This window comes from Aythya ferina (genome assembly GCF_964211825.1).
Source record: "Aythya ferina genome assembly, chromosome: Z".
NCBI lineage: Eukaryota > Metazoa > Chordata > Aves > Anseriformes > Anatidae > Aythya > Aythya ferina.
In genome coordinates, this window is record NC_140299.1 from 13,806,219 (window position 1) to 13,828,798 (window position 22,580).

General features: G+C 35.5%; 1 protein-coding gene across 4 annotated transcripts in view; it reads right to left on the reverse strand.

The window, feature by feature from the left end:
• The window catches only part of RICTOR (RPTOR independent companion of MTOR complex 2), a 79,659-nt gene that overhangs the window by 15,923 nt on the left and 41,156 nt on the right, over positions 1 to 22,580 (reverse strand). For all 4 annotated transcript variants that reach the window (XM_084503673.1, XM_084503676.1, XM_084503674.1 and 1 more), the window contains 19 exons: positions 21,573 to 21,663; positions 21,388 to 21,454; positions 21,187 to 21,267; positions 18,085 to 18,185; positions 15,729 to 15,891; positions 15,376 to 15,477; positions 13,310 to 13,356; positions 10,916 to 11,051; positions 10,148 to 10,347; positions 9,392 to 9,518; positions 7,108 to 7,272; positions 6,582 to 6,658; positions 6,394 to 6,472; positions 5,414 to 5,523; positions 5,191 to 5,278; positions 4,456 to 4,548; positions 3,431 to 3,537; positions 2,589 to 2,818; positions 586 to 1,615 (listed from right to left, as the gene is read on the reverse strand). In XM_084503673.1, the coding sequence (XP_084359799.1) occupies positions 586 to 1,615; positions 2,589 to 2,818; positions 3,431 to 3,537; positions 4,456 to 4,548; positions 5,191 to 5,278; positions 5,414 to 5,523; positions 6,394 to 6,472; positions 6,582 to 6,658; positions 7,108 to 7,272; positions 9,392 to 9,518; positions 10,148 to 10,347; positions 10,916 to 11,051; positions 13,310 to 13,356; positions 15,376 to 15,477; positions 15,729 to 15,891; positions 18,085 to 18,185; positions 21,187 to 21,267; positions 21,388 to 21,454; positions 21,573 to 21,663 (3,094 nt within the window). The remainder of the gene's footprint in view (positions 1 to 585; positions 1,616 to 2,588; positions 2,819 to 3,430; positions 3,538 to 4,455; positions 4,549 to 5,190; positions 5,279 to 5,413; positions 5,524 to 6,393; positions 6,473 to 6,581; positions 6,659 to 7,107; positions 7,273 to 9,391; positions 9,519 to 10,147; positions 10,348 to 10,915; positions 11,052 to 13,309; positions 13,357 to 15,375; positions 15,478 to 15,728; positions 15,892 to 18,084; positions 18,186 to 21,186; positions 21,268 to 21,387; positions 21,455 to 21,572; positions 21,664 to 22,580) is intronic.

The window sequence follows — 22,580 nt, forward strand, 5'->3', positions numbered from 1 at the left end:
TATCTACTTGTACTTCTGTAAGGCCTTCGACACAGTCCCACATGACATCCTGATCTCTACATTGGAGATATATGGACTTGATAGGTGGATAATTCAGTGAATAAGGAATTGGCTTGAAGGTCACACCGAGAGAGGGGTTGGTCAACAGCTCGATGTCCAAGTGGAGGCCAGTGACAAGTGGTGTCCCTCAGCGGTCTGTCCTGTTTAATACATTTATCAGCAATACAGGATCAAGTGCACTGTCAGCAAGTTAACAGGTGACACCAAGTTGAGTGGTGTGTTTGATACAACAGAAGGAAGAGCTGCCACCCAGAGGAACCTGGACAAGCTTGAGAAGTGGGCTCATGTGAACCTAAGGAGTTTCAACTATTTTTTTTTTTTTTTTTTTACAGCACTCAGGAATTTCTCATTAACCTATTCTTCTCTTAATATCAGTACTGCTCTCAGTGGAGATATCTAGCACCCTGCAATAACTGTCACTTTTAGATGAAGTTGGAAAACAGAAAAAATATTAGAACAGTATGTCTCTAATTTAATTGCTTTTCTAGCTTTGAATAAAGAAATTAGCACAAAATAACCTCTTACCTGCTTGGCGTTAGCCGAGAATCCAGGCTGCCAGACTTCATGGTAATAGTGTCAGTAAAAAGCACATCCTTTGCTGGAGATGCTAGGGCTTCTGAGTGAGATAGTGAAGGATGCATCCTCTGCTGTTGTAAGCGTTTTAGTGTAGCATAACCAAAGGCATCTCGAGAACTTGTGTAGCTGAAATTATAGTCAGCAAGACTCTTTATTGTAGCAAGAGAAGGAGCTTTAAGAGACTGAGCTCTTCGAGGAAGCGTATGAGAAGACCCTGGGGGTACCAGTGATACAGAGTTTGATTTTGAGAGAGGCAGGTGGTTAGACTGTGGTGTTGAACAGTGAGATGGTTTAACTGTTTTTGTGCTTACCACAGTACTCAAACTTCCACAGTCAGTGTCTACATTTGTAGTGTCCACACCTACAGTCTCCCTTGAAGGGCTAGAGCTCATTGAGCTTATGCCACTTGTTGTGGTATCTGTATTAAAACTTAAGCTACGGCTCTTGAAATGTGTTTGTGTAGTACCATCTCCTATTAGCCTTTCTCTGCTTGTGTTTTCCCGGTGAATTTCGTTTCCGAGACCTTTTGGCAGCTTCAAGTCATTTTCACCAATACTCGGGGTACTATCAGTATCTTCCATGTGCTTACTTCCAACAAAAGAAGTTTCTAATCGTAAAGTCTGGATTTTAGGAACTCTGAAAACAGGGTTGAAATCTTCACCAGTAGGAAAGTCTATGCTACTGGAAGGTTCTGTTACAGTACGATTTCGCCTCAAGCCCGATTTACTGTCAGATGATGTCAGCTTTCCTCCTTTTGGATCACTGCTACTCCTGTGTTTTTTATTAGGGAGAGTAAGTGAATTTAGAATGCGATTTTTTACAAGTCTGCTAGAGGAAAAAAAAGGAAAGGGACTACGGTCTTTGTCCTTTGAAGGTCCAGGTCTGTCATAAAATATTTGTTCTGCATCTTCTGTAATATCTAGGAAGAACGTACTAGTTGAAGTACTACCAAAACGGTCATCCTCCATGATGAACATACCTGAAATGAGATGAGACTTTTGTCAATAGAAACAATCATTTCTTCAACATGCATCAACTGAATCATGCAAAAGCAACCTGTTCAATAAAAGCCCAAACTGCAGAGCATGTGGTTTATTGCAATTTTAAATTCAACGTTTTTTCTTCAGAACTTAGCACAGTAAATGAAGTATCTTCAGGAATACCTGAGCTGCATGTTTCTGTGCTTCAAAAGAAAAATCACAGGATCTTATTTCAGTGCATACATGTATAACCAACTACTAAGACTACAACTGATACACTCCTTTAATGATATCTAAACATGCTGTATTTCTGGATTCAAATTCCAAATATCAATAACACTAACGATTTAAATATAGCAAGGCTATATATACTATATTTGAGACATCAACAACAAGAAAATAAATGTGCATTTGAGTATGCAGTTTTCTGTAGGGTATTGCAGCAAACTACCATGACTTATCCAAGTGATAAGACAAGGGGAAGTGGCCTCAAGTTGCACCAGGGGAGGTTTAGTTTGGACCTCAGAAGAAATTTCTTTACTGAGAGAGTCGTGCAACACTGGAATAAGCTGCCCAGAGAACTGGTTGAGTCACCATCCCTGGAGGTCTTTGAGAAACAAGTAGATATAGAACTTAGTAAAATGGCTTAATGGGAGACTTTAGTACTAGATTACAGGTGGAACTAGATAGAGGTCTTTTCCAACCTGACTGATTTTTATGACTTGACATAAAAATTAATAAACTGCCCTAATGTTAAAATTCCTTACCTTGATGCCAAACATAAATCTAAGATGTTGTTTTCTCACTTGTCTACATCTCTTTGAATGTATGTAAAACTGTCCCCTGGCTTGCACTTTTCTCTGTTGGTAATATCACCTTTGAACCACTTGCCTGAACCTCATCCTGACAAGAAGTTGATAACAACAACAGAATACTTGTTTTGTCTTCTGTCTTTTTTTTTTTTCAACTTACTTGAAGGTGCAGATTCACTTTCGCTGTTATGCCTAGAACTGGTGGACTCAGAGTTCAAGCTAAGAGTACTGGGTATAGAAGAAAGTTCATTGCAGAGCTGCTCCATGTCATCAGGGACCACTGGCCAAGGCTGTCTACGACTGTGTCTCACTGCATCCCAGTTGTGATGCTTCAAAATGTCACATCCTTGTTTAGTTTTGGCTATTAGACCAAGCACGTAGACACACGTTCTGTATTTAACGTATATATAGAAAAAAGAGCAACAATAATAGCATCTAATTTAACTAAGCTTTTCTCCTTTTTTGAAAGGAAAGTTTCAAAACAGTTCAGAAGAAACTTCACAAAATTGCCACTTTTTGTTTCTGATTTTCATTTGTAAATCAGTAGAAACTTCAGTACACTAAAATATCCAAAATGCATTAAGAAATATAATATATAAAAATGAAACTATCATGCTTTTTGTAATAATGCAAACATTGATACAGTAGCACTATTAGGCAAAAGAGTCTAATTTATGCTGTCTTTTAAAGACTCAGAATAAAAATGATAAAATAAAAATGATGAAATAATAAATCAATTCCAGAGATATACACTACATATTTGAATTACTTTTTAAAGGAGGCAAAAAGTAATATAATTCCCCCCCACAAATGTTGTTTGCTTGTACTTTTGAACTTCCCAAACAATTCTGAGAATCCTCTCAAACACTGTCATCAATAATACTTAATAATTGCTTAACAAATCAATGGCAAAATATATATCCATGTGAATATAGTACAGGCATTTGAAAACCTACTGGAACTATCATCTTCAGATTTTGTTTAATAATTAAATACACATACCCTCTAACAGAGAGAACCTCGCAGTGTTGGGCAAGCATCATTATATCAGGAATTACATTCTCCTCTTGAAGCAAATTAAGACCCCAATTTGATGATCCAATATTGCCCTGCAATAAAAAATAGTTTGTCAAATAAGTTTTGATTTTGATGGGATCTGAAGCACCGTTGATGTAAAGTATTCAACACTTTTGTTTGTAAGTAGTAGAGTTCCCATCCACAACCTCTTAAAGGTATCAGAGCAGTTTCTCCCTCCTTTTTAATATCACTTAGTCATGCCATTGGTATCTCCAAATCCAGCAAAGGACTGAGGATACTTGTAACAGCTACGACTGCCACAGGTAACTATTATGTATTTCTCAGTTTACCAGTTCTACTATAGCCAGCAGTGTAATTTTTTTTTAAACTTATTTTACATTCCTCTTAAACAGGCATATTATTACATACCTACAATGTCTTCCAGTAATAGTCACCCTGAACAAGTGTTCCGAAACAAATTTTGGGGAATACAGAAAAAAGGCAAATGAACACTTAAGGTGGCAAAGCAGCTTTAGAAGTGCAGATTGGATAGACACACTAGTTTTTTTCCAGGTTATCCACAGTACTGAGGATGTCATAACCATATATTCACAGGCAATCATCAGCAGCAGAAACTTTCCTCGAAAAACTTTGAATTTTGGAACACTACAGTAGATGTATCACACAGCAAGTTGTAATCTCTGGCTTCATACTAATACTGTTGTTACATGTGGCAATCTGTTCTTTATATTTGTAAAAAGTGACAACAAAAAAAGCTCAGAATAAAACAGATGCAGTGAACAATCTTCGTCTGTTATTCCAGTTATGGTACAGAATACCAGGTTGGCTGGGGGAAGAGTAAGTTGCACATTTTATGAGAAAAATACCTAAACAGTGTGTTTTTTTTTTTTTTTTTTTTTTTTTTTAAAGGATTTTGCTTAGATATTTCAGAATCAGAAGTTGTAACAGAAGTCAAACAGCTGCAAAAAGATTGTAAATCTATTACTAACCAAGGCCCAAAGGGCTGCTTTCAGCTGCTTAATTCCTTCCCACTTATCCAGCATTGGGGAACGAACAGTGTAACTCAGATCCGTAACGATACTCTGATGGAGAAAAACAAAAATCAAAAATGAGACACAGACCTCGGTGAAACAGGTTTTCTTGCATTTTTAGCAAACAAGGAACTAATTTGAAGTACACACCCTGAAATAAATAGTCATAGTTGTGCCATAGTAAGCATAAATTAGTATCAGTGGTAATGAAGGTGGAAAAATGTAACGTAACCAGTGAATGCATCAGGTCAATTTGGATTTTATATGGGTAGCGTTCATCAGTTTAATACAGGAAATTATATAACTTTTCAATTGATTTTTTCAACTATTAAATACAATTCAAAACATAATTTTGTAAATTCACATTAAAATTCAATTTAATTAAATGAAGAACTGATTCTTATACACAGATTAAAAAAATATTCCTACTTGCAAGCTGCTTTACTAGCTGCTTTACTTCTTTTTTTACTAGCCATTTTAAGAAAAATAGTGCAAGGTATTTCTGATATTTCAGTGCCCAGAAAGAATTTTACATGAAATTTACATGAATTTTTTGGCTCCAAAACACTTGAGACTTTCATAATCTATTTATTTTGCAGTGACTGTTTAAATGACATCTCTTGAAACATTTTCTTAAAGAAAGTTACAGTACTCTTTAAAATCATTCAAATTTTAAATCATTGCTATCCTCACCTGAGACTCCAATAAATGGCAGCCTGTTTTATGGTGCACTAGTTGGCCATAAAGGTGAACTGGAAGGTAGACATGTGGTCGCTGTAATCTGGTAGGAAGAAAAACCATATCCTTTTTCAGGAATTCTGAAGCTTTCCATTAATGTAAGTTACATTGCATTGTAATACAATGAGTTACTCTTCATCTTTTTCAGATGAAGAAGATTCTTGTGGTGAGTGTTTACCTTTGATTGCTCCGACGAACATAGTTATCACCATCAACAGGTTTGCGATATGTTGTAAGTGCTTCATTAAGTTGTTCTTCAATCAACTCAACATACTTTAAGTTATATTCCTAAAATAATATAGACAAATGTTGATACACTACGTTCAGATGGTTTATATTTTATAGTAAGGTACTTTATAAGGAAGGAACAATTGAAGTGCTTAATGAAGGATGAATTTCTTTATAATTTGAATGTGGTGCTCACCACAAGTACTGTACTTCATATATAGGATTTTGCAGAGTCAGTTGATTCCATAATTACTTCAGAGAAAGTTAAAAATGGAAGGAAATATTTCACTTTTTACTTTAACCTGAAAAATCTCTACTGAAATGCGTGGTAGTCTGAGAAGTAACAGCTTACAAAGTAGTCAAAAACTACCTAACGGCCCATAGGATTGTGACCTTTACAAGATGTTTAACTAGTACCTTGAGAAAATAAGCACTTAAATTATGAAATGATGTATGACTACTGACTTTAGTCAGACAACGATGTATTTTTCTTAACATGTCCTTGTGTCTATCTACTTCCTAACTCCATAGGCTAATTCTATCTTCGTGTGTTCTGGATTTAATTTAATTAGCCACAGCTAGAGTTGACAGCTATCTTGAAAAGTAGTGTTCCTTTCCATACTTTTCTGGATAAGATCTTACAACTACCTATTTTGGAAATTCATTAAGTCACTACACCTTTAACTATTTTCTGGAATATCAAAATTACATAAAAGGCCTTGTCAAATGAAAAGCATGCATGTACAGAGCAGTCATGCACCTCAAAGTCCCTGTCAATATTTTTCAGCAAATTGCTAAGTCACTGAGGCAATAAATGCACTGGCAATAGAAATACACCTACATGAATGCACAACATTATCTTTGACCTTCTCAAGCCCATGTATTCAAACCCTTCCTCCTAAGTGTACATTAGCTTGAAATTAGCATTACCTTTTGCCACTTTTCCATTTGTTTTGTTACATAACCTCTTTCGTTTAGATATGAAAATCCCTTTGGAATGGAGAGAAACCTGTAAAGTAACATCAGACAATCAGCACTCCACTTATATCACATAATTTGAATACAAACCAAATGCTTCGTTTCCACATTATAAGTCAAACAGCATATTCAGTATTTACCTTAGGAGTAGAAGCAAGCCTTTATCTCCAAGGTGAGAAAGAGCTGGTTTCATCTGGATAAGGGCATGAAGATTGGCCTAAAATAATTAAAAATAAGTCGTATCTGAACACTATAACATTCTGAAAACTACAATTACAACAATCTCTGAGCAATGATGTAACAAGTTTATCACACAAATAAGTGTGATAAACTAACCTCATCCTAATGTTGTCCATTTCTGGTACCTTCTGCCATTAGATACAGGTTCCCTTACAAGAAGTATGATTAAAATAGCTGAATTATTGTGAATTAGTATTTAATAGTAAGCGTGATCCAAACATCTATTTTTTCTTATCATTAACAGTGCAGTTTGTAGACCCATGCTGAAATGACTATTATTAAGTCAATCAAGGACTATGAAGAAAACCAACCATCAGTACCCTCTTGGATACTTTGCTATTGGGGGGGTGGGAGGAGGATGAGGAACAGCTTAAAGTAGCATACCACAAAGATTGAAAGGGAAAAGATGCAGGAAATGATGCTCACCTTGTCTTCACAGGCCTCATCTAGAATATCAAGTGCTTCAGAAGAAATAGTTTTATTTTTATCATGTAACTGTGTTACCAGTAACTCAATCCCCCAGTTGCTGAAGAATTCCACATTTGCTCTCAGTAACACTCTTAAATGTTTTGTTGCATACAACCTGCAGCTCTGCAAAAAGCAAGGAGACCAGAAGAAAAATAGCTAATATAATTAATGATTTATCACTACAGAAAATACATTTTCAATGTCCATATTGTACAGCAAGTAAGTGTGATTCTGACCTTATGCATTAAAACTGTAATCTTTTAGATAACTGTATCTTATCAAACAGAAAATGCAGGTCTGAGATTAATCTGAACTGCATGTTCATTATTCTTAAGATTCACTTGACCGAGCTGATAGATTGCTAGTTCTAATAATTTTTAAAAATAGGTTCTCCCTATGGGACAGAAGAGTGATTGGTATAAATTGGACCACATTTCTATTTTTCTGTATTGTGCTTGCTACATATAAAACAAGTACCGTATTTTGACAGTACTGTTTCAGAAATCCAGACCATAAACCTCAGAAAATGGCAAATACCTCCCCTAACACGTAAAGCAGATTTACTTTCAAATTACTCTGCAGTTAATGGAACCACCCGTGTAAATATGTCAGTACAGTATTTCCATATCCCTTCTGGCATCTTATCCTCTCAGAATTGGTTACTCCTTCCATCTCATAAATAATTTCTGGAAGACACTTGTAGTTTTGCCAATTACAGTAGCTCAAATATACCATTTATACCACTAAATTAGTTAATACAGCTAATCCAGAATAATTAAAAGACTTTAACCTTTCCATAAAAAAAAAAAAAAGCTTTTAAGCTTTTATCTTCTACTGGGGACACATACACCAGAAACTCTAAACATAGGCATTTTGTCCCTTTGGTACTGGCAACATTCTTTACACCACACACTGCCAAACTATTCTTCAACAGGTTAACATTTTGCTTTTTTGTCAAGAGGTATTCAACAAACTTTTTTCCTCAAAATCCCATCAGTTCAATCACCGTAAGAATGCATGTGGCTGGGAAAGAGTTTAAGGAAGTAAATCATCAATATATGAAATCATCTGTGGTAGATGGACATGTGGATTCATTTCTGGTTGCAGAGATGGTCCATTCTATTTGGAGTTTTCCTCTTTAGATCAAAAAGACCACAGTATTTCCTTATGAATTTCAGGAACTCCAAGCAGGTCAACTGATCAGGAAAGAAAAATGCCCTGGCATATCATCTAATGTTCAAAAAGTATCAAAAAGTCTGACTGTTTAAGAGGTTCAAGAAGTAATGTAGATGGGATTTTGGTACAAAAAACAGAATGCTTGCAGTATACAAAAACCATCAGAAAATGTTTGACGACCTAGACAATATTGTTATAGTTGGTTTACATATTTAAAGACTTAAATTCTCTTCATAAATGAGAGCAATTTTAAGCACAAAGGCAGGCTGGGTAGAGAATGGACTGAGAGCAGCTCTGAGGAGAAGCATCTGCGAGCATTGGAGGATGAGAAGGTTGACATGAGCTGGCCACGTTTTCTTGCAGCCCCAAAAGTCAACCATATTCTGGGCTGCATCAAAAGAAGCATGGCTAGCCAGGTGAGGGAGGTGACTCTCCCTCTCTGCTCTGCTCTTGCAAGACCCCACCTAGAGTCCTGCATTCAGCTCCGGGGCCCCCGGAACAAGGAGGAATGGATGTACTAGAACAAATCCAGAGGAGAACCACAAAGATGATCAGAAGGCTGGAGTACCTCTCCTGTGAGGACAGGCAGAGTGAGTTGGGATTGCTCAGCCTGGAGAAGGCGGCTCCAGAGAGACCTTAAAGCAACCTTCCAGTACCTATAGGGAGCTTACAGGAAAGCTACCAGGAGGTACAGTGATAGGACATGGGGGAATGGCTTTAAACTAGAAGAGGGTAAGTGTAGATTAGATGTTAGGAGGAAATTCTTTACTCAGAGGGTGGTGAGGCACTGGAACAGGTTGCCCCGCAAAGCTGTGAATGCCCCATCCCTAGAAGTGTTCAAGGTCAGGCTGGATGGGGCTTTGAGCAGCCTGGTGTAGTGGGCGGTGTCCCTGCCTATGGCAGGAGGGTTGGAATTAGATGATCTTTAAAGTCCCATCCAACCCAAATCATGCTGTGATTCCATAATATAAAAAAAAAAAAAAATCTTAAAAACAGTCACATGTTGAAAAACAAAAAAAATATCTACTTGAAAATAACAATGGTACATAAATTGAATCAAACTTACATCAGTAGCTGCCGTCAGGATTTTAGAGAGGATGACTCTCGCTAAGCCATCTCTACTGTAATCCAAACTAGAAACAGTCAGTTTTAACAAGTGATCCTGGTTCTTCAAGGAACAAAGATTGAGGAGACTGGGGAAGGGAAAAAAAAAGAAAATATCAGTATTTGAATCCAGTTAAGCCCAATTATTTAGCCAGTTAACAATTTAAACATAAGTGCTCTGAACAAATCTTCCACTTCTATAAATGGAGAAGATTGAAAGTAAGTTCTCACATGAAGTGGCATGACTTTAAACTGTTACATCTGTTACAAAGGGGGACAGAATAATGCACTAAACTGCAAGAAAAAAACAACTTTCATTTTGTAACTGCTCTGCAACAGTTGTCAGCACACTTGAATTAGTGATTTTGAGTACAAAAATAAATGTTCATGAAGCGTTGTAAACAATTCCTCATTTTAAAACACTGAAAGACTGGGAAGGAGGTAGAAGAGTAGATGAGGGGAAGAAGTTTTCAGTTTGCTTTTACTTCTCTTTTCTCTGGTCTAAGATTCTATGATCTTCAGAAAACAAAACAAAAAGCCACTCCACACTGCCATTAAACAACAAAAAACCCCACTCCACAACTGCAGACTTTCTACTTAAATAATCACTAGAATTTTGAAATTTCCAACCTTATAGACAGTGGTCCTCATGCACAGTTTACAAGTTTCAAAATGATTATACTTGTAAGCATAACTCAAACAGAATAAAACCACTCACCACTGAAACACATTACATTTTTCAAGCATCTTGACTCCATGAGGGTGACAAGAAAGAGTACCAAAAAATAGAAAGTAGTGCTGACTAAGCGTATTTAGTAACCCATTATTTTGAAGACTGCGTTCAGGTTTCATTCCTGAAGAAGTGTTGAGCCAATGTACAATATCTTTAACTAATTCCTCCAGGTAACCTTGTCCATCCTAAGGAAACAAAGAGCAACGGTATTTATTAGCAACAGAACTTGTACTTTTTTTTTTTTTTTAAATCAAAATCTGTCACTAAGTTTTTTAAATGTAAAAACAACACAGGTACAAAATAGAAGTGTTTATTGGCAACGAATTCAGACTAAAAAAGGTTTCAATGCAAATAAAACAAATTCAGCTTGGAAACATCTCAGGAGCAATTCTGTTTTTTTAGGAAAAAGATTGTTTAAAGGCATTTTCTCCTGGTCCGCTGGCCCAAGGCATAGCACAAAAGAATAAAGAAGGTAAAGAAAGGACAGACACAGCAAAAATTTCAACAAAATAAAACAAAACCTAAGATGCATTCAATAAAACTATTTAATAAAATCACTTAGACACAGTTACCTCCCCAGTGTCTAATGAATTCCCAATTTTAAGCTCTTTTTCTTAATTATGCTGATGATTTTAGGTTTAATAAAAACTGCTGTAGACTTTAGGTCTACAGAACTTTCTCTTGAAAGTTCTTCCTTCACGTGGCACACAGCAGCTTATTCACTCTCTCATCTTCTAGCTGAAAATTTCTTACCTCTTCTGATTCAAGAAGAAATTCTGTAAACTGACAACCCACCACAGTGAGCTGCTTAGCCTTGGCATAGTCCAGATCCAGATTGGCATATAGTTTACTGCTAGGCTTGTAGAAATATAGTAATCTTCTTACAAACCTAAGGAAAGTTAATAAATAAATAAATAAATACAATTTCACTAAGAAAAGGAGTCCCTTAGAGTACAAAATGATGGCAATATTAAAGATATTTTAGCATTAAATTAGCTTATTGGCAACAATTTTTTCAGAAGTTATTAAAAGAGAGTAGCAGGCATCAGTACTGAGTCTATCCAATTTCAGAAATGTAGCTGTATTGTACGTTTTAAAGGGTTTTCTGTCATAATTTGCACTAAGCACAGGAACTTAAAATCTGTGTCCTTCAAAAACAGCTTCCTTCTCACTCATGCTTATAATTTATTCTGCTGTACTTTATCCAGTGGCGATCTTCAAAGACTGTTCTACTTAGACTTTTAAAGAGCTAAAAAAGTGTCTGTGTTATGACTTTTCTTCAACTACAATAGTTAATACTACTGTGAAAAAATGTTATGTTCTGCCATATTTATTCAGCAACAGTATTTTCATTCACCTCACTTAAACATTTGAAACATAATGCAATGATGTCAAATGCAGACTGTCAGTTTGACCGAAATTACACTGAACAATATAGCCTGAATGCTGCATTGTAGAAATAAATCTTCAGCAGAGCTTCCCCCTGCCAATTCTTAGTCAAAAACCAAACATACTTGTGCTTTATAAGAGCACAACATTGTCTGAAGGTAGATACGTCAAGCATTAAGAAAGCTTAACTAAAGCATTGAATTTAGTTTAAAAAGTAAACCACTGTTTGAAGTCCAACGTAAGACTAACTTTAAAGGAAATCTGAGAGCTTCTTTAAATTTGTCAAACGAAGTGTAATTTATTTTCTTATTAGTGAAATACGCATTATAGATATCAGCACGCATTCATATATGATTGTATTATATACATATATGAGTACATGTATATTTACACATACACGTATATGTACAGTGCATTAACATTTCTCCTTGAAATGACAGAATCTATACAAAAATAACTGTATTTTCACTTTAATAGCCATAAGATCATCACAAAAACACTAACAGAAGAATAAGACATTAAAAAAAATCAAGGTACGGAAGGACAATTTATTTTATACCTCAAAAACACCATGTTGCAGAAAAAGTTTTATGATCAGCAGTAAAACTAGAAAAGTTTGGGAGTATTGTTTTAATTAAACATGAAGAACAGCATTTTACAGCTGTTAGAAGCATGTAACCCACAACCCTACAGAAAGGATGAACCAACACCAGAAGTTTAATACTAACTCAATCCTAGGTTTTCCAGTTTTCTCACTGAACTCTTACTGAGTGCAGTAAAAACACAGTAAACAGTAATACTGTCCCAGGTAGGCAAGTAAGCAGGTATAGGAGTGGAGATGGGTGGCACAGCCAGGACTACAGACACTCATTTACAGAAGAATATTAGAAAACCACCAAATTTGGTAAATATTTCCTTAACACCCAGAACAAATTAGCAACTGATATTCAGGTAAAGGAAAAAAAACTATAAATGCAAAATTAAATTATGACTATGATTACACAATGGGAGTACCACTTATGCTGGGACCGCTATAAAAGAGTAGCCCAATTACTTTTTAATAAAGAAAGTAAAGTGGAGCAGCGTGAGCCTTTCAGGATACGTTTTAGCTTTAGGTTTTTCCTCAAATCTCTGCAAAGAGGATTTTCATGCCTACCAATACAAAACTACTCTTCAAAATAATTTAAATCAAATCAGTTTGATGTACATGTTGAAAATGACAAACGGAAACTAATTTATAACATGATTACCACATGTGCACGAATAGAAATGCCTTAATGCCAACAGACATGAAAGAAACCTGAGTTGTACTGTGCTGTTTTGTTTTTTTTTCCTGATTTGTTTCAAGTCACACGCACTTCCCTTGCTATTAATAGCAACTAGAAACAACTTCCTCTTAGGTTTTGATGAAAGCTGCAGTGGTACAACTGTACACTTATGGGTATATTCTGCCAAAGTGTTGATATCAAACACTAATGTATTAAAAGTCAGAGAGGTAGTATTTTAAGATTTAGAATTAAATAGGGTTTGTGAAGCCTGTATTACTCTTGTTGGGTCATAAATAAAAGAAACTTTAAGATGTAGTGATTTATTTAATGCAAAAATATTACAACCTAATTATCTAACTTTTGTTTTTGTTGCTCATCTTCACATTAATTTTAGAAATGTGACATATCCAAGGTATAGCTTATAGCAATTATAAAAACGAGGCTTTCCAATTTTCTTACTTCAAAGGAAGTCTACATAATTTTTACATACCTGTGCAATTGTTCATCTTTATAGTTCCTTAGATTTACATTTGGCCACTAGAAAAACAGCAAATATAGGATTATATCAAACTTGTACATCAGTCCTTAATTAGTCACTAAAATTTACTCATTTCTATTATATTCACCTAATAGTTAAAGACGTAAGTTTTTTTGCATCTAATGTTAGCTACAAAAAAAACATTTTATTGAAAAGCCCACACTTCTTGCTCCAGTAACTGTTTTAAATTTTCTAGAGGAGTGGAAATGTTGTGAGCATGCTATGTGTACAAGTCCACAATTCTAATGAAAACAGCAAAGTATGACATGCTAATGAAAGAAACAACTTTGGTCAGCTTCTTCTCTGTAAATAAAAAAATTGATACGCATAATGGGGAAATTGTGTTTTGGCTTTTTGTTCTTGTTTTCACTATTAATCTGATTTATTTCAGAAATTACCATTCACTTATATACTGCTTATTTAAATGGTCTTTAAACTCTTCTGTAGATATTTAGTTTTATTCCCTCCATCCTGATCGCTATCACCTTTCTTTTAGCAGTTTAAACAGCAAGCTAAGCAAGTAAAAAGGCAGTAAGAGACCATATGAGAAGTAAGTAGTAAGGTGGTGGAAAGGCAATGCTCCACAGCCATAAGGCTGTGACACAGCTGGGAGGAAGGAGGTGGCAATCTGAACATTGGAATCTGGTCCTGTTCATTCAGGGACTACAGATGGACAGCTCTGATAAACTACACAACATCAATGTGAACTAAGATAACATCAGCAAGAAGGAAAGTGGTTAGCATTTAACCAGAAAACATAGTAACTACTCATTCTGAAAGACATAAGACCCTAATTTTGAGGCAATTAAAACTGTTTGACAGGGCACTGTAAAATACACTGCAGAGGAGGTCTGAGACAGCAGGGAAACTGACAGCTTGACCTTGATTTTCTGCTCTTACATTTCAGGATAGAAGTATTTCTTCATGATCATCCACATAAGATTTCCATTATCGAAAAAACTACACAGGCTAACTAAAAGTGAGATTTCAAAGAACAATTTATTGAGAATACCTTTATTAACGAGTCAAAAATATTATCCAATAAATGTAAATTTAGTGATATTACTGTAAAAAAATGTAAACAGGCAAAATTCAGCAGAGCAAGGCTACATATTTAGGTTTTAATAGCAGAAATATTCTTGCTTTCTCAATCAGTCCCTGAGAAAATACAGAAACATTTTGTGGTTTGTGTATTTTGTTTGCTTGTTTTGTTTATGTCTGTCATCATGAGTACTTTTTCTACTTTCACCATCTTTACAATAACATAGTAAAAAAAGACATTAAGAAAACACTACTAGGGGGTAACAACATAAGGAAAGCTTTGACACAAAATGACAGAAGTTATTTTGTCTCTGAGACTATATTAAGTTCTCAAAGTTTTCTTATTCAAAGGAATTCTTCTGTTCAAAAAGAGACAGTCTCTTAAAAGCTGTGCACTAAAGACCTCCCTAACAGAGGTATTTCCAGTTAGGAAGTGTTTCGTACAGACAAATTAACTTTGTAAAGAACTTGATGCTATGGGACTAATTTTATTAGTTCAAAACATAGGACTGAATTAATGAAGCTTTCATATGTGGCTTGGTCTACATGTTTTAAGCCTGATCCATAACCCACCGCCAACCTTCAAACTTCAGCTCATGTTATATGAAAAAAAGCTTCTATGAAACGGAACAAGGCAGTATTCTGCTTGGACTGAAGTCTGAAGTATTAGTAACTTTAAAGCTATCATCTCATTCTATAAAGTCTATTTCTGGCAAATAAAGTTATATAAATTTTATGTGCTTATTAAGAAAATTGTGGAAAAAACACTGCAGTTAAATTCACACAGTCTAAGGGTTGTAAACAAGGACTGTAACGATACTGATTAAATACATAACATTCTGATTTTCTGAAATAGAACAAATTACGGCATATAGTATAGAATTAATTCTAGAAATCAAAGCTCACATGTGACAGGGAAACAGGTTTTTTTTCAAACAATTCCATAAGAAATACTATCCTGCTCTATTTATGCTCACCTTCAATATGGTCCCTATCAGATTCCAATTCCACTCAAGGTTCTCTTTATGGTTGAGAACCTGGCTGTCTCTCAGATTCATTACAAGTGCTTCTTCTGTATCCTGGAACACATAAGTTACATTAAGTTTCCTTGCATCATTGTTGTCTCTGTTGTTGCATGATACACTTATTGTTCGTGTAACAATGTAATTTGCATCTCTGAGTAAATTGTATGGTTGTAGTACTGCATTATGAATCTAACAACAGGATATAAATGACTCAATTATATGAGAAAGTAAAGCTGGGGGATAGGGTGGAACGTAAGTCTACAAAATACATCAAATTAGTTTTGAAAGCTCAGCAATGGTAATACCTTTAAAATAAAGATGTCTTTCTGCACACGGTATTGATCTCTTTTTTGGTGTGTTGAGATTGATTTCTGAATAATATGATCTAAATGGAGGCTGTAAGGTTTAGGCCCTCTTTTCTTCATCTCATGAAAGCGTTTTAAGCAGTTCAGCGCAGCACTTGCTCGTCTGATTGGAAAAAAAATACTATAATCAATATTTGACAACTGTTATCCAACTAAAAGAACTCCAGTGCTACATACTAAGTTAAAAAAGCGTAGCTCAAAAAAGAATTCACTAACAATTCTGAAGCCAAGAAAGAGACGATACTTATCCTGATGCAAGTTTTCATACATTCATAAACTTCAGTCTTGTATTGAAATTACATAGAATTATCTTTGAGAATTTCTGATACTGAAGAATGAGCCTCACTAACACCTTTTCTACTGCACTGATATTACTGGTGCTCTTCAGACTTCACAGAGGAATAGAACAGTTCAGTTGAAAGAGACTTACATAAATCTAGAATATATTGCAAATTTAAATTTTTTTTTAGGATGTCGTTGTAGATCAACATCCTGCAGTATATGTTTGAGGGGGCTAGCTGTGACTTTGTCTAATGAAATACTTATTTTAAGCTCTTTTCTCCCGTGAAATCCAACCCCGAGGACATGGCAGTGTATTATCAGCAGTATCCTTCTTCCTCCATATACCTGAACAGCTTAGCAACACCATGTAAGAAAATTCCCAAGGCAAGATAAACAAAAATGACAGCTGATGAGGGCAAAACAGTTAACCTAAAAATGCTGCTACCAATAAACAGTGCCAAGCAAATAAAATAATGAAGTATAAAAATTAGGAGGTAAGCCTGTCTTTCCTATAAGGAAAAAATTCATAGGATAGGAAAATGTTTTCAATTTTGTACATCTTCAAATACATAAGTACCTGTAAATTTGTTCACCTAAATTACATAAATTTTATATATGAAAAGGCTTACAGGTTTTCAGAGCATGAAACAATGCAATTGACAAAAATATTTTCCTTCTAACAAAAATGACTTCTGTCTTCAAACATCAAAATCTTTTGGTGACATCAATCTTCAAAACCAGAAAAACAGGCAGAAGCTTTCTGGAAGCAATCTGCAGTAGCATTTACTATTTTACAGCAGCAGTTTGGAAAGATTTTGTAATTTATCACTAAAAACACAAAAGAAAATGTGAAGTTATGATACTTTATCAGAATCCTGAATTGACAAGCCAGATCAAGAATGGCAAGAACGACTAAGAAAAACATTTCCTATAACTTACTGTATGAAGAAAAAAATACATACAAACAGAATTTAAATAGTCTAGAAAGAAATGCAAATAAGAACCCTGAGTTGCAGGCACACATTTTAAGGAAACTGGAATCTAAAAAAATGACTTTCTTCAAGTAGCTTAAATGATGCTAAGTACCCAGGAGATGGCATTTTATGGCATAGCACTTCAGAGGTTAAATTGCAAGCTTAATAGACGGATAGAGAAATTCTTTAAAAATATGTAAAAAAAAAAAAATCTAAAATGACAAAATTTACTTTTCTAGTTTAACAAGGAGCCAGAAGCTCCTATAAACATCCATTTCAAATCATATGCCTACACACACACCTTTTAGCATGAGTTCCATACAGTTCCTAATAATGCTTAACAACATCCCACTGCAGTATGCTGCACTACATTCTATAAAATTTGTTTGGTCATTCTTACAGTTAAGTTGTATTTAAAAGAACTGCAAAAAATTAACAATGCAAACTTCAATAAATAAAGCAGCAGAAAGTTTTAAACAAAGGTACTGTTGTACAATGACAATTTTCTGCTGAAGAAAAAGGATCCATGAAACAGATCCATACCTATTTTATATGTTGCTCACACCTATAATGATTAACTGATTTGGTCAATTACTGTTTAATTACCTATAGATAAACAAAAGCTGAAGAGAGAAGTTGGCACAGGCATTCTTAGGTTAGAAGCTTTAATTATATCAAAATGCCAAAAAGAGAAATATGAAACAATAGAGATGTTAAACACAACATGATTCAGATGTTGTTTGGTCAAACAGCAGCTTATAGTCCATTTAGGAAAGTTACATTGGAAAAAATATTGCAGCATATGCAGAAGCGTTCTGAAAAAACTATGAAAATTTTCTAAATTACTAGAGCTGTTAGAGTAATATACTTCTGAAATCTTACTAGAGAAAGTTTCTAGTGCATGAGCCAAAGAGCATTTATATGTGGATGCATTTGTATTTAAAGACAGCAATTATTTTAACCAACAGAAAGCTTGGTTTTCATTCAATTGCAGGAAAAAGCATGTATTTTAGCTTTTTAGTACAACTTGGAATTCTTACAGTCTTTTCTCTTTCATGATGTCAAAAGATGCCGCCATGTTCATTAATGTCGGTAAGCAGTGCAGGTGATGGCTGTGAGAATGAGGAAGGATTGTGTTTGCCTAAACAACAAGAAAAGACTGGTTAGAATAACCTACTACAATATTTTCAGCCATCTTGTAAGGATCAGAATTTGTAGAACCTATTATTTTTCATAACACTTTCACAAATGAAAAAAAGAATTTTGTGTAACATCACAGCAATAATTAAACATACCATTTTGAATATTTTTATCTATTTAATCATTCTGAAGCACAATCTAATGTAATTGAAGAATTTCAGGACTTGGAGCCTTTTTTTCCTTTAGTAGTTTTTGAAGTGGTAGCATGCAGAAATGTGCGTAACAGCTGTCCTTACACCATATGTACAAAAAGTACTAATACATATAAAAGTACTGATATATATATGTGAAAATCAGAAACAATTCAAACTGATTATGTCCATTCAATACATATAGCTACCAATGATTCTACACAGACAAAAGAAATATCCGATGAACCAAGTTAACTTAGTTAAGTTACTTGATATTTAGTTCTTTTTACTTTAGGATACACAGATAGTTGTACAAATATTTTTTAAAACTACGAAGGATAATGAAGATAAAAGGCTTACTTCAACTTCTTAAAAGTACAAGTATCTATTCAATATTTTGATAGTCATTTCAGACTAATCACCTCTTCAGAAATACAAAAAATGACTGTGCTTTGCAGCAAACCATGAACTGATGCTGCAGTTCATCTAACCAATCCTGCACAAAAGCATTCCAGAAAGCATCCAAAATAGCATATGCAAATCCATACTCCTCTGTTTAAGCTACATAAGTAAATGAACACTCAAGAAATTGTGCCAGTTATCTAAAGAAAAACATCTCTGAAAATACTGAAGAACAGATTTGTTCTCGTTTTGACCCATGCTGCTGAGGTGAGATATTGTATATCACTGTGGTAATAAATAATCATATATTTGAGAACTGTGGTCTTGTTTTCTGTGGTAATTAAGAGCAGGCCAATCCTGTACCAGTGAAATGAATCAATAATTTGAAGATACAGACTACATATGATAAGTTAAATTTTCTAAGACAAAGCTTATTTTGATATCTTACCATCTTTTCTGGAGTAGCATGATAATTTGGAAAAAAGACAAAGCAATCCCCAAGAAACCTAATCAAAAAGTACTCCAGTACAGATGATATTTTTGCTGGCAAGAAAAGAAGTGAAAATGAAAGAACTGTTTGTCAAGTAAGGTAAATCATATCACATTCCCTCAGGGGTCTGTCTTAGGATCAGTGCTTGCGACACAGATAATGGGATTGAGTGCACCCTCAGCAAGGTTGCAGATGACACCAAGATGAGTGGTGCAGTTGATACAAAAGGAGGAAGAGATATTATTCAAAGGGACCTGGACAGGCTGGAGAACTGGGCTCATGTGCTGCACCTGGGTCAGGGCAATCCCAGACGTGAGCACAGACAGAGAAGAACCCAGTGAGAGCAGCCCTGCAGAGAAGGACTTGGGGGCTCTGGTGGACAAAAAGCTCAACACAAGCCAGCAGTGTGTGCCTGCAGCCCAGAAGGCCAACTGCGTCCTGGGCTGCACCAACAGAGGGGTGGGCAGCAGGTGGAGGGAGGAGATTGTGCCCTTGTGAGGTCCCACCTGGAGTGCTGCATCCTGGGCTGGGGCCCCCAGCATGAGAAGGATGTGGAACTATTGGAGCAGGTCCAGAGGAGGACCACAAAGATGCTCAGAAGGCTGGAGCAGCTCTCCTGTGAAGACAGGCTGAGAGAGCTGAGGATGTTCAGCCTGAAGAAGAGAAGGCTCTTGGGAGACCTCAATGCAGCCTTTCAATACCTCAAGGGGTCTTATAAAAGGAATGAGAAGGACTCTTTACTTGGGTAGATAATGAAAGGACAATGGGGAATGGTTTAGAAATAAGAGGACAGATTTAGACCAGGGATTAGGAGGAAATTCTTCTCTGTAAGGGTAAGTTAAGCACTGGTACAGGTTACCCTGCAAAGCTGTGGATGCCCCATCCCTGGAGGTGTTCAAGACCATGATGGATGGGGCCTTGGCCAACCGATCTAGTGGGAAGTATCCCTGCCCATGGCAGGGGAGTTGGAACTAGCTGATCTTTAAGTCCCTATCTACCCAAGCCATGCTATGATTCTGTGAATTCACACGACTAACAGCTCCTCAGCAGGCTCAGAAGTAGCCCTTGAATGTATATGAAGAAACATCAACACACAAAAAAAGAATTACATTAAGTTCTGTTTTTCAAGCACTTTTTTTCCTTGGGGGGGGGGGGGGGGGGCGGGAACAGGGGATGAAGGATGTTTGGTTGGTTGCTTTTAATCTGGAACAGTCTAGCACAACCTGAGCAAGACAAATACAGTAAAATAAAATAAAATTAAAATTAAAATTAAAATTCCTTCTCCTCTCCAGCTGCTGAAGTAAGTATAAATCCTGTCAGCATGGAATGGTAAAGACATTAATCTTGTTGGGATTCAGCATAAAGGAAAAGGAGAGGTTACTGTAATATATGTTAGAGAGAAGGAGGAGGCATGAAGCAAGGTTCCTTCAAGCTTCTCTGTGCTATGCAGAGGATACCAATAGCAATGCTGAAAGATCACTGCAAGTCGAGTCACTTGAATGTAATATGAAATGCCCCAACTGAAAATGCAGAAGTTTCATTTGCCCAGTCTGTGTGACAGAAAGCTAAGAATGCTGCCAAAGCTACCATTACTCAAAGAAAAGCAGAAATCAGCAGTAGACTTTTCCCAAACACAGTAACAGATGAGTGAGTTTGAAGGACTCCAGCTTAAAAATACAACTGGATACTAAGGCAAGGAGAACCGGTGAGAATTTGAGAGCTGGAGATCAACTGCCTTCCCATCACATCATGCTGTTTTTAATAATATAAAATGACATATGGTGTAATACAAAATAACCCATTATTTTGATGAAAAGTGCATGTTTGAAGTTCCTAGAAAATTCAAAGCTATACTAGAAAAATAACTATTTCCATTGAGGTACTTATACTACTTATTCTCAGCAAGAAGGCTTACTTACCATGTGCAAAAGTTCTCCTAAAAGGATAGTTGCTCTAACAGATACATGGTCATCACTACTTGTGATCACTTCAACCAGACCCTTCAAAAAAGTTTAAAAAATTACAACATTTAATGTAGGATGTATGGAATGTATCTTATTTAAAAGTTTATAGGATGGAAATAGCAAACATCTATTCATACTTAAAAGTCAATTAATTACCTCTAGAAGTCCATTGGTGATAAAAGCTGAGAGCACTAAAGCCAAGTAATTATCCATGAGATCAGGCCTGAGAGGAAAAAAAGTACATAAACAGTTTAGAAAATACATTTTTATCATTTCTGAAGGAGACAATTATTGTCAACAACAAATATCAACAGCTTAGACTGAGTACATGAAATGCCCACCTTGACCTGGCTCTGTGGGGTAATATAGTTTTAGCTTCAGCAGCTACAAAGCCATCAGAGAGTCTCCAGCAGTCCTGAAACCTACTTGGATCTGTAACAACAAAATACATATGTATAAATATACATATATAAGCAATAAATATATGAAAACAATGAACAGTGTTAATTATAACCCTGAATTTTGGTGTTATTTTGATCGTAGCCTGTGGGTAAATAGTTCTTGTCAACAGCTGCTTCTTCAGGCTTTATATCATAGAAAATTTTAGTTCACAAGGAATCTCCAAAAAATTATCTAAACCACACTCCTAGATAAAGTGATGCTAACTTCAAAGCTAGGAAAAGGACTCTAAATATCAGCCAAAATAATAACACTTCCAATTCCTAAGCACACACTTTAACAGAAATCATAACACCTATCATTTTAAAATGTACATCCACTTGTAGTAAAGTCACCAGTCTGCAACAAAGAATAATTTATTTGTAAGTGGAACAAGGATTAAGCTTTTATAATCATATCATGACAGACATTTATAACCAGAATTTGAATAAGCTGGACAGACACGCTCCTTTCAGTCTCTCATGATTCCGTGAGACACAGTAGAGGATACTCTTAAGGTTTAAAAAGCAGTAATTCTAAACATAAAAGATTAACCTTACTAAATACAGACATGAAAACATATATTTGCCCTACGAAAAGTCTGCTGAATTGCAGAGGGGATAATTAGCAGATACACAATATATAGAAAAAGAAAATGTAATAAATTTTATGTGACATTTACCAACACTTCCATGCTACCAATGCTTTTAATACTATAAAGATGACTAATTTCTAGTATTGTACACAGTTTTGTGTAAATGCTCCATTATGCTCCAATACTGCCTGCAACAATCAAGTTATATAGTAAGGTTATCAGAAAAAGTTAACTGGTAGCTTGATTGCTGCTGAACGGTCGATAAGATTTTAAACTGGACTTCAGAATACCCAGTGAATTCAGTGATGAAGCAGTT